The sequence below is a fragment of the Scyliorhinus canicula genome, chromosome 7 (assembly GCF_902713615.1).
Source record: "Scyliorhinus canicula chromosome 7, sScyCan1.1, whole genome shotgun sequence".
Lineage (NCBI taxonomy): Eukaryota > Metazoa > Chordata > Chondrichthyes > Carcharhiniformes > Scyliorhinidae > Scyliorhinus > Scyliorhinus canicula.
This window is the reverse complement of record NC_052152.1, coordinates 164,292,121-164,305,079: the sequence shown is the minus strand read 5'-3', so window position 1 is coordinate 164,305,079 and position 12,959 is coordinate 164,292,121. Positions and strand designations below refer to the sequence as shown.

The following is a 12,959-nucleotide window of genomic DNA, read 5'->3' as shown; positions in this document are numbered from 1 at the left end:
GTGAGTGAAGCTCGCCCCCTTAATGGGCCCACATTACCATAATCACTAACAGGCATTTTTCATAAAAGTTTGTATCAATGCTGTGTGTCAGAAATGGATATTTCAATCGTCAATGGGCAAAACCAAAATTAGTAATACTGGACCTAAACATTTTATCTTGAGAAATATCCAATAAATGAATGATTGACTCAGATTTAGCAATCCATAATGGAGCACATTAATAGATGACAATTAACACTTACAGTAAATACAAAGCCAATCCTACTTTGAGTGATTTTGTTTGAATTGTTTTCATCTTACTTCCTATCCCAGCTTCCTGAATTACCAACAAATCCAATTTAATTTCACCCAAGCTTTCTTGAATTTGTTAAACTTTCATGAAATTAGTTTTACTCCCCAGTTGTAAAGATCGTTAATAACCTGTGTTTACAATTTTACATTAAAAGAGTACAGTTTGGTGAGTACCATTGGCATCTATATCATAATCAATATAAAGTTACTTATGCGGCATTCTTCAAAATTAGCTGTGTTTATTCTGGACAGTTTAGATGGGACCCCACATCTAGAAAATAGCAGTTACTTAGATTTTCTTTTACAAAAAAAGAGCTTCTTCAATTTTATGTTTCCTATGAGAGTGTGCATGAGAAAGCTGATCAGTACAATTGTTTATGAATTTACTGAGATAAACAGTTTTACTTAATATTTGATATCAAGATATGGGCTACATGAGCAAGGCAGCATTTCTTAAAAAAAATAAAAATAAATTTAGAGTACCCAATAGTTTTTTTTCCAATTAAGGGGCAATTTAACATGGCCAATCCACCTAAACTGCACATCTTTGGGTTGTGGAGGTGAAACCCACGCAGACACGGGGAGAATGTGCAAACTCCACACGGACAGTGACCCAGGACCGGGATTCGGATCCAGGGCCGGGATTCAAACCCGGGTCCTCAGTGCCATAGGCAGCAATGCTACCCACTGTGCCACCGTGCTTGCAAGGCTGCATTTGATGTCCATTGTGGGTTGCCCTGAAAAGGTGGAGGTGCATCTGCCACTGAATTGGTGTTGTCCTTGTGGTGATGGTGTTTCCACATTAATGTAAGATAACAAATCTGAGGATTTTGGCCCAACAACAGTGAAATTGTTGCTATGCCTTCACACTAAGGATGATATGTAAATTGGAGGGGATGGTGCTCCAATGATTTTGCAGCTTTTGACTTTCTTGGTGGTAAAGATATTAAGGTTGGGAAATAATGTCAAAGAAAGTGTGGTGAGTGGACCTTGTTCAACTTGTAAATAGCACACAGAGCAATCACAATGCACTGGTCTTGGAAAAGATTCATGTGAGTTCAGTAGCAGGGATAATGTATTGTAGAGACTGAAAATGCAAAGACGTTTGGAGAAATATGTTGGTGGAGTCTGCATAAATCTGATAGTTCGGATATTCTACCTTTATGTTGTAACTTCCCAAATCTTGATAACATTTTATATACTCTTTCTGAAATGCAATCACAAGAACTGCACCAATTCCTGAAATACAAACAATCCTTAAACAATTCTCCATTCATCTTTAAAGGTAAATCAAATATGTCGCACAAGATTAAAGTCATATAACAACTAATCTCAAATTAACCAATTGATACTAGAGCCTCAGAGAAAACCACTGAGTGACAATAAAGTCAACATGAAAAGTTAAATTACAGTTTGCAAGTTTGTTACTTCTCCAACTTACACAAATTGGTTAAAAAAAAACAATAATGTACAACCCAGTTTAAAGCTTAGTGTACTAACTCAATCCAACATCCGAGACTATAAACAAGGACTGGAGAACAAGAAAACAATGAGACCATAAGACATAGGAACAGAATTAGGCCACTCAGCCCATCGAATCTGCTCTGCCATTCAATCACGGCTGATATAGAACAATCTTACACATGCACATCTATCAGGGGATGAAATTCCTGACATTAATAACTTGAGCAAGAAAGTTAATCCATTTAAAATATGAGGCTTCCTATTTCATGCTTGCACAGATTATTTCTGCTAAAGCTGATAAAAAACCTAAGAAATATCATTCCTCCTGCGTTCTAGAATGCTTGAGGAAAGTTAACTAATTTTAAGCAGACACCAAGAAATGGAAGAGGATGGTAAAATATCACGCTGCAAACATGTAAAGATCAAGTATCAATAGCTCAGTTGACTATCTCATTACTTTTATTAGTACATTAATATTGATCTTAAAGCAACCTGTACAGCCCTATCACTGCTGTCATATTTGCAATCAATCCCTAATAAACTTCCTGATGACAAATGAAAAGTATTTCAATGTTGCCAACTCACTGTTGTTGAATTTTTAAAAAATATTATTTTCTTAAATGCATTGTGGCACATAACACAATCTTCATCACATAATCTGAAGTTCCTTGCAATTATAGAGTAAAAATAAAGATAGTTCTTTGAGCAATAGCAGTCAATAAATTAAAAATCTTTCAGGCAGAATATTACAATGCTGCAATAAACTGCAGCATGGCATGTCAGTCTCAGAATCCTTTCAGAAATGTAATAGTTCACTGCTTTTGTTAAATAATGAAACCAGTTTAAAAATACAGCGCTAATGCTTCGCTAACAGTACAGTCAAGGTCAAACGTAGGCGTTGCTCTGAACATAGCACAATTATTTTACTCCAGTAAACTTTTGTTTCACTGGACCTGCAAACAAAAGCAATGAACTAGAAATTTCAGAATTACAGTTTTATCATAGAAGATGGTGTACTGTAACAAATGGTGTTAACCCTTTTGACTTCATCCCCTCTACAAGACAGAGTTTGAGCAGTCTTCTTTTAAATGAATGCTTGGTTGAAATTTTTGCGAACTGTCATAATGTTTCTGAGATGCGCCTGGGGTCTTGTCTATAACCGGGTTTTCAATAGAAACATCCCTGGGAATGAAACAATCATGATATCTGGAAATGAGTGGTTAAGATATTTCAGAACGACTGAGACACATCAAGTTGCCCTCTCACCTGATCTTCTTCACCACCACCCTCTTCATCGTATTTCAGAATATTGTCCCTGACGTCGTCCTCTGGATCAATCAGAAGTTGCTTTGTCTGTCGTTCCTTATCTCTGCGTTTCATCCACACCACAAACAGCAAGACGAGGACTAAAGAAAATTAGCAATATTTAATTACGCTATGAGTATGGTACTGATGTTAATTGAATCATTTCATTCTAACTGCTGTACTTACTTAACAAAATTATGATACATATAAGGATTGCAATAATGGCCCCTGTGCCCAATCCAGCTGCTGCAATTGCACCAACAGCTGTACAATCTCCATGCTCATCACAAGGGCAGACCTTCACTTTAATAATGGAGGTGCTAGATAATGGAGGGTTTCCAGAATCTGTGATTATGATTGGAACATCGTATACACCAGCGACCAGGAAACCGATCCTCAAACTGAGCTGGGCAGAGTCCCCTGTAGAATTCACAGAGAGGGAAAAATCAAAAGATATTCTGTATGCCATAAACAATTCAACAAGCTCTTACACAACTGCTAAAGCAGAGATAATCTCAGCAGTGATTGTAAAAAAAAAAAGCGTGATAGTTTTGCAATTCACACAACCTACCGACAAGGAAAGTTTATTCTTCCGACACATGAGAAAACGACAGGAACTCATGATTGCCCGCGAGATATTTAACATATTCTTGCCACGTAATCAATGGCCAGTCTCGGTACATCATAACTCAAGAGTGCTCTGACAGTATGTTAGTATTAACACTATTTCACACTCACATGGATTATCATACCACAAGGAAAAAAAAATCACTTGAGAGAAATAAATGATTGTTTACTTAACTCCATTATCAAACCTATTTATGCAATAATAATTTTATGATGTATTATACTACAGATGTTAAATTGTTTATTTTCTGTTCCAGCATGGAAATATTATCAAAAATAGGATTGTATAAAATTCAATATTTCTCGACCAAACTTGCTATAAATTGACAACTGATCAGTACAGAATCATTTGAACAGTGTGGTTTATTGCTTAACAACATGGTTATCACATGGATTTTATCCAAATGTTATGCAGCCACACTTAGACTAATTATTTTTAAAGCAGAGTTGCTTGCGCATTGCGCCATTAGAACATCACAGGCTGAATGGCCTTGGTCTGTGGTACAACCATGTATGTGATTTTATGATTCTCAGATTACCAACAGTTAATTTTCATTACACGCTAAATGACAGCAATCACAACAGAGACAGAGGGCAGGATCTACTGGCCGCTTTACACTTGAAAGGCAGAGCGACGCAGCTCGTAGATGCCGGGAGATGTCGCGATATGAATCCCGCCCACTGTGGGATTCACTTTTGCTAAAAATTCACTTTTTAGCAAATCTGCATATGAGAGTGAGACAGTTAGTCATTCAGTTCTGGTCTCCATGAATGGGAACCAGGCAGATATGGCACTCATGGGTGTCTCCCAGGGGATTGGAGGCCCCCAGGTACTTGCCCTCTGGGCAAGTTGGCACCCTGGCACTGCATGTGCCACCTGGGCTCCTTGTCACTGTCAGGTTGGCACCCAAAGTGCCCAGGTGGCACTGCTGGCTGGCAGAAGTACTACTCCTTATGTGCCAAGCTGGTAGCATCAATGTGCCAAGCTGGCATTTTTCACACAGTAGTGATCGGGCCCGGGGGGTGCCCGCTGCAGGAGGGCCTGAGGATTTCATTATTGGTGAGTTGGGGCTTTGGGGAGATTTGGGGAGCCACGTCAGTGGGGAGTTTGAGAGATCAGGATGTCATTTAGAAACTGTGTCCCGCTCTCCTCCTGCACTGAGGAGTTCTGTCAAGCGGAACCCCTCAGAGCAGGAAATGGGATAAGTGCTGCCTCTGTGGGGAGTACCCCGCTGAGGCCCCGAATCTACCCAAATGGGAACAGGGGCCGGGATTCTCCCCTACCCGGCGGGGCGGGGGGGCCCCGGCGTAGTGGAGTGGCGCCAACCACTCTGGCGTCGGGCCTCCCCATTGAATGAAATGAAATGAAAATCGCTTATTGTCACGAGTAGGCTTCAATGAAGTTACTGTGAAAAGCCCCTAGTCGCCACATTCCGGCGCCTGTCCGGGGAGGCTGGTACGGGGAGGCTAGGCCCGCGCCGGAGTGGTTGGCGCCACGCCGACTGGTGCCAAAACCGGCGCCAATGGCCTTTGACGCCGGCCGGCCGGCGTGGGGCTGGCCGAAAGGCCTTCGCCGGTTTGCGCATTCGCCGGTGCATCAGCTACCGCTGATGTCACCGCCGGCGCATGCGCGGTGGGGGGGTCTCTTCTGCCTCCGCTATGGTCGAGGCCGTGGCGGCGGCGGAAGAAAAAGAGTGCCCCCACGGCACTGGCCCGCCCGATCGCGGGCCTGGCCACCGTGGGGGCACCCCCCGGGGTCCGATTGCCCCGCGCCCCCCCCAGGACCCCGGGGGCCCGCTCGCGCCGCCAATCCCGCCACCACCAGAGGTGGTTGAAACCACGGCGGCGGGATTGGCCTCTCAGCGGCGGGACTTCGGCCCATCGCGGGCCAGAGAATCGCCGCAGACGGCATGCCGATCGGCGCGGCGCGATTCCCACCCCCACCAATTCCCGGGTGGCGGAGAATTCCGGCCACGGCGGGGGCAGGATTTTTGCCGGTCCCGGACAATTCTCCAACCCTGCGGGGGGGGGGGGGGGGGGGGGGGGGGGGTCAGAGAATTTCACCCAGGGTCCCATTCGATAGCGTACAGTTTCTTGGCACTCCAAGCACCAAGAAACACCGGGCTAAACAGGCTCGTTATGGGACTCTGTTCCCATTCAGGTAGATCGCACCCATAATTAATAACATATTTGAAATTAATCTAAGTTGAAATGATAATAAAAAGTTCAAGCTAAGGTGATAAAAGGTGGTTAAAATAGCATGGATGATATATTCCATTATTTCCTCGCTATATCCTTGCAAATCTTATGACATATTTCATGAAGTATGTTTACATATACTATTCTGAAAAGAACAGGTGCCTCATTCATTTATGTAAGCTCCACATTACAAGGATTAATATTATGAATGAGTTTGAGTATGTCTAAGTGGGGTAGCACTCAGAAAGAGCATTCACGTTGTAAGCTAATAAAAGTTACATCTGCATATAACATTAATTATAAAAATGGATTTTCTCTTCACTGCAACAACATATCTCCTGGCTTTATATTGAGTGGAAATGTTTTATTTGTTTAAAAATATGGCTAATGCTAATGACACGTTTAACAAACCTACTGAACACACAAATAAGCAGCTTTAAGAAAATAAATTAACGGTGATTGAGAATTCAGTTTTTGACTTGTAACATGTTTAGCCTATTATATACTAGCATTAATTCTATACAGACCAAATACATTCTGTTCCCCGAGGGTAGTTTGTGGATATATTGGGACCAAAAAGAAAATCTTATTTTTTTCTGAAGTAAGTTAGGCTTAGCAAGGAAGATTTATTTATAAAACAGACAAATTCTGATAAACTTAGCAGATTGAGCGACATCCATGGAGAGAGAAACAGAGTTGATGTTTTGACTCTGTAGGACCCTTCTAAAGGACTGATGAAGAATGGAAATGCAATGAATTATATAGATGGAGTGGGGGGGGGGGGGGGGGGGGGGGGGGATGGGGGATGTCATATCCAGGGTTTTATTAACACCTGAAATATCACTCTAGAATATTTGAGCGCTAGAAGCTAACAGTCATGGGTCCTTTTTAATCAAATTGTTCAGTTTATGGCCTATTAATGCAATTGTACCTGTGTTAAAAGCTGTCAAACAATTTGAGAATGCTTTCTTCAAACGCTATTATGAATATATAAAACATCATTGATTTCCTCAGGTTATTTCTGGACACAAAAAATCTGATGCAAGCAGAGACGTGTTTATTCAAATCGATACGTATAAACAACATACCCTGTTTGTCCGCTGCAAAATAAAATGTAAGCAGTTTGATTCAACAGTAAAACTACTCAAGGAAAATAAAAATGGATGTGTTTTGGAATCAGCTAGAAGAGATACAAAGATACCTCGCCATTGAACAAACAGCCTTTCCTTTGCCAGTCGAAAGTTCCATTGCATCACTGCAGGCAAATGCTCGTGTTCAGATTATAGCACCTCCCGGAACCAAATATAATGATGACTGGGAGCAACATTTCCACTTCCAACCATGACGTTCTGACAGGTCGAAGCTTTCAATTTTGATTTTGGACTCTGTCATGCTGTCTCCTTCCTGCCCTCTGTTTACCACCAAGCCTTGTTTTATCTAATCTTTGACATGCCTATATAACCTAACTTACCTCGGCATCCAGTTTCATGCCCATTTTAGCAACCACTCCCTGCTGGAGCCTCCAACGATCCTTTGTGGAGGCTCGAAGGACCGAATGGCCTACTCCTGCACCCATTTTCTATGTTTATTCTCTCCTTGATGTCACCCATTCCGTTTTAATTTCTCCCCCCTCAATTTCTTGGTTGCGTCCATCTTCCTACTCAACTTATCACTATCTGTCACTGCTGCATTCTTTCCTTCCCTTAGTCCGCAAGTCCTGGGGATCATCTCAGGAAACAGGGCGTGGAAGGCAGCAGCCCTCCTCAACCTCAGGTGTGGATCCTAGGGATGCACCGTGATATCGTGGGTGAGGAAAATTAAGAAACCAGACACATTTAGTGGGCATGGGTGAACCTAGGCACTGGTATAGATAGGTCATCATTGTTATATAGTTTCAGAATTAAATTTCACTTCATTCATGTACAGAGCTTCTACACTGTCATTCCATGGTACCAAGCTCTGCGAACCTTCGCACACACTTGGTGTTTCATTCCTTTGGAGTGTGAGAATGGCAGCACTAATGAGTAGAAATGGCAACTCGACGTGCTCCAGAATCACACAGAAAAGAAGAGAATACCAATGTGATTGATGAGGATTCCTGATGGAGTCCTGATCCTCAGCCCTTCATTCCTCTGGAATATCCACCTGTGTGCTTTCCCCTTGGGAGTGCCTCTCCACTAAGCCTCGCACCCTCTCCTCTCACACTATAGCCACTTCCCCATAGTTGCCTCTCTCCACCCCAACTATATGAAGTGTGTAAGCTCTTGAGAGTTTCAGTTGCACCTGACCCCTGACCATTCCCCCAACCTAACCGCAGCCCCCCCACACACAAAACCTAGCGTTCAGTGGAAGGGTAGTTGAGTGGATGCATGCGACTAGCGTTTGCATCCTCAAAGATGACCCCCCCATATGATCTTGAATGAGCTGAGTAATGATAGACATCACCATCACGCCTTGCATAGGGGTACACATCAGTGTTATGTTAATACTTGGATGAGCATTGGAGTTCAATGCTTGGGGTCAATGCTTGCAAAGGGTTAAGAAGTTGGCTCCAACTACTTTGCTGATAACAAATAAACTAAATTAAACAAACAGAGGGACAAATTGAGACCCCCACTCTGCCCTTAGAGCCTGACCTCTCATGAAACTTGTAGCCACTTGGGTTGGCCACTTCCCTTTGTTTAAAATGGAGATTCGCAAAGAACGCAGGGAAAAATGGACAGGCTCAGAGAAGCAAGAAGTTTGCAAAGTTTTCCTGTATATTCGACTCGCAGAAAGCAGACAGCATTGAAACCAGCAATCTGAATATTAATGAACGATTCCCGGGCACAATGGTAACAATCGAGAACGGTCAAAACAAGTCAGACTCCTCGGTGCCAGCAGGAGTCCAAGACAAAAGAGGCTAACGAGCACCAAAGAACCGCCTAGCGATCAGGGAACAGCCCCAGTATTGGGGAATTCAAACCGATCGATTGGTACGTGATCCAATCGATTGGAGTCAGGAACGGCGTCCGCCGAAAAGGGCGCGAAGCTCCTGGGGCCTATAAAAGACAGGTCCCAAGTTCAATTCAGTCTCTTAGCCGGCCCTCCCAGCAGAACATCTTAGCAGCTTGAAAGAACTCTTGACCGTGAGAAGGAGAGGCCTGGCTAAAAGCTACACCAACAAGTAAGTGTCCTGTCAATGCACGCTACGGGATAGGCGCTCCTGACCCTTAGTCCATACCAGTTGGAAGCCTGCAGCCCAGGATTTAACAAGAGGCCATTGTTCCCTGACCCAGTGGGTTCTTTTCCAAAGATAAGTATTGGCCTGTAGCGGTAGAGGTAGTCCAGGTTCGTAGTGTTTATGCATGAGTAGCGATTAATTGTGTATATAATAAATGTGTTTTGATTTGAACCTTACTAACTGGTGTACTGAGTCATTGATCAGCACTTGAACTTGAACCTCGTGGTGGTATCATAAAGATACCTGGCGACTCTAGAGCAAGGTAATAAAACAGAGCCAATTGAGTGTAAAGCACACTCACCAGAATGAGCAACAAACCCCACCCAGGTACCTCAATGTCGCTCCCAGTACTGACCTCCTACTTTCACCTCCTCCCACCCACTTTCCAGCTCCCACTGAGGATGGGCACTCCTTTAGTGGTGATTTGCACACAAGCCAACCAAGGAAGACATGGGAAGGGATGCCTGCATGTCAGCTTCTAGACCCCCTTAAAGCAATAGGCCCCCCAGCATGAAGGGCAGGTAAGGCCTGCGATCTCCCCTCGCCCCGAGATGGTGATACTGAAACCCGAGTTGAACTTATGTTCCCTGTGTCCTCTCTGTACGCGCTGAGCATTTAACACCCTGAAAGGTGGTGGCTGCCTGAGAGCGCACCTCCGAAATCCCCCTCAAAGGTGAGAATACCAGGTTCACATTTATCTAAACTTGTTGTAAATGACGGCAATGTGACATGAGCTAATGTATTAAAGTGAGCTTCCTGAGTTCCTGAGGTGTGTGTCGTGTTACTCCTCCAGCGAGGGAGTTGACAATTAATAGCAAGATTCACGTTTTCCAATCCTCTCTGGATTTTGCGCCTGCATTGCCATTCTCAGACGGCAAACGCAGGCTCAAAATCGCCCCCTCATGCCTGCGGCTATTCCAGTAATTCAGTTGGTTTCCCAGAATTAAGTAAAGCTTTGGAATGAAAAGGTAGTTAATTTGCATTAGCACCTGGGAATAGGCTGTGAGTTTCACATTGCCATGGAGATGGGTAGAAATTAATGAGATAATTTGTTTTGAGTTATTCTCTGTGAATTCAGTCAGCATGTCCAGCAATCAAGACTGGTTAAATTTAGAAAGCAGCTCAAGACTGCATCAGATCTGGGGCATGATTCAGTAGATCCAGGCACAAGGGGTGAATGACATGCGAGCCTAAATCGGGTTCCCCGCCAGGCGCCAGCCGATCACAGGTTAGCTGACTCGCTCCGCACAGGCATAATCTGGATCTTGCCCTCACAGATACAGATCTGAATATTCAAGTGAGCATGCCTGATTCACCCAGTGCCCAGAGCCTCACCTGCCGTGCCTGTGTTATATCACCAGGGTGCCATTTAGTACAATGGACCAGTCATAATTGAACCTAGGGGGCTTTTCCAGGCCATTGGGGATCCCCAGGTGGTCAGGGACACAGCGCAGCATGGCATCCTGACACTCCCCTTGGCACGTAGGACTTGATATTGCCAGTCCGGCACCCTATATGTGCCACCATGACACTGCCAGGGTGCCCTGATGGCACTGCCAGGATGCCAGGGTGTCCAGGTGTGAGGTTGGCACTGCCAGTGATCAGGCCCAGTGTACCTTGCCAGGTTGTAGGGGGTGAGGGGAGGGGGATCCCAGGGGCCTTGCCAAAGCTGGTGTGGGAGTGAAGAGGTCAATAAAGCGGGAGTGGGCCTGAAAGGGGGAGGGGGGGGGAAAGACTTGGGCTGTCAGACAAAATGGTGCCCTGATGAAGCTCGCCAGCAGGAAATCCCTCGAAGTGTGGCCTCGGTGGGGAGAAACACCCTGGGAACAAAAGTAATGGCAAAGTGACATTGGATAGCGGAATGTTTCACGGCGCTGCTGCCGCACAGAAACACCCTGACGTGCCTGACAGCAAACTTTAACTTCAGTCTGCTGAATCACATCCTGGCTATTATGCAGCTTACAATTCCTTAGTTGAAGGATAATGCCAGACCTAAAAGCAGAGTTAATGCTAGAGCTATCATCCTGCAACCTGCGATTGGCAGGTCAGTATAGGACAAAGTTGGTTTAGGGTAAAACAACAGAAGATTTGTTTAGTTGGAAGGTAAAGGAAGGAATCTAGATTAATCAGAGTGTAGGGCAGTTAACCTTTTGCAGTTGGAGTTCTGGATGCAATCAACTTGCTTGCAGTTTGAAACCAAAGCAGTGGACATTTGGAAACACCACTGGTGTTTTCTGATGTTTGAAGCCACTATACAGAAGCTGCAAGGGAGGCCTTTGCTTGAGCTGTGGTAGCCATGCCAAGAAGTTTCAAACGAACTTTGGAAGGTTATTTAGTCAAAAGCTAATAGAAGGACCCCCATGAAATATCGTACCTTGATAAATAGCTGAAATAACAAGGAGAAACACAGTAAATTCTGGAGAGCTGTGATATACCTTTGGTTTGACCTCAGAGTAAAAGTGAATAAACCTTCAAGATTTAGAAAGACAAGGAAACCCTTGAGAAGAAGTAGAAATAGAATTGATAACATAAATCTCTACGAGCTATAGTGTTAAGTTAGTGGTGTGCGCTTTGCTGTATTTCTTTCTGTATCCAATAAAGTTTGTATTTGTTCAGAAACGTGAAATCTCGAAGCACAGTTGTCAGTTAATTAATGAGCGCTCAGAATTATTCTTTAAAAGTTAATGGCTCAGAATAATGCTGCCGTTCCTTTTAAAATCCCCCCTTTAGCACCCTCAGGGGAGGCAGTGACATAGTGGTATTTTCACTGGACTAATAATAGAGACCCAGGGTTAGATCTGGGCACCCGGGTTCAAATCCCACCTTGGCAGATGGTGAAATTTGAATTCATTCAAATTAAATCTGCAATTTAAAGTCTAACAATGACCATGGAACCATTGCTGATTTCTGTAAAAGCCCATCCCGTTCACTAATGTCATTTAGGGAAGGAAGACATGGTCTGGCCTACATGTGATGCCAGACCTACCACAATGTGCTTGACTCTCAAATACCCTCTGAAATAAGGGTAATTTAAGATGGGCAATAAATGCTGGCCCAGCCGATAACGCCCACAGCCCATGAATGACTTTTAAAAAAAGATTACCCTTAAAGCTCTGCAAACCATCTTCAGCCTGCTTATTCACCCCAAGTCCGGAAATATTTTTGTCAAGTCCCTCAGGGTCTTGCATGTTCCAAAAGCCTCTTATTGTTCTAAACGTCAGTGGATACAGATGTAGCCTCTCCAACCTTTCCTGATAGAATAATCCATTTAAAAATAGTGCCCTGATCTCTGGATCCCCATCGCGACCTCCAGACCCTCCCCAATGCCCCAACTTATTAATCAAGGGGTCCTCGAGCCCATCGCATCCCATCCAATAAGGGCAGAGCACCCCAGTCCTGATCCATGGCATGGGGAAGATGCCTCCTTGGGACCCTGTGCCACCTGGGTACACTGCCATTGCCAGGGTGGTACCAAGTAGGCACTGCCAGGGTGCCAAACTGGCACTGCCAGGGTACCAGGTTGGTGCCACCTGGCAGTGTCACGGTGCCAAGGTGCCCAAGTAGCAAAGGGAGTAGCAGGGTACCACTCTTTCCAGAGCCTTCCCACCCAGAAGGGTTCACCTGAGAGAACCCCCTAAATACCGGTACAACTGGTCCACTTTTGTAGCAACTAATGCTAAGCGGCACTCGCTCAGGGTCTGTGAGATAGGGCTGTTAGATCGCGTGCCTTGGGTAACCCCAGCGCGAACATATTTAAGTGAGCTTAACTGCATACTTAAAATGCAAATCTGGATCGTAACATATAACGAGCAACCTAAATTTCGCAAAGTGCCTCTCACGTGATTTACCG

General features: G+C 44.3%; 1 protein-coding gene across 2 annotated transcripts in view; it reads right to left on the bottom strand.

Annotated features, from left to right (window-relative positions):
- Positions 1 to 12,959, bottom strand: part of LOC119969494 (cadherin-4-like) — an 859,326-nt gene that overhangs the window by 58,178 nt on the left and 788,189 nt on the right. For both annotated transcript variants that reach the window (XM_038803180.1, XM_038803181.1), the window contains 2 exons: positions 3,247 to 3,480; positions 3,022 to 3,161 (listed from right to left, as the gene is read on the bottom strand). In XM_038803180.1, coding sequence (XP_038659108.1) covers positions 3,022 to 3,161; positions 3,247 to 3,480 — 374 coding nt within the window. The remainder of the gene's footprint in view (positions 1 to 3,021; positions 3,162 to 3,246; positions 3,481 to 12,959) is intronic.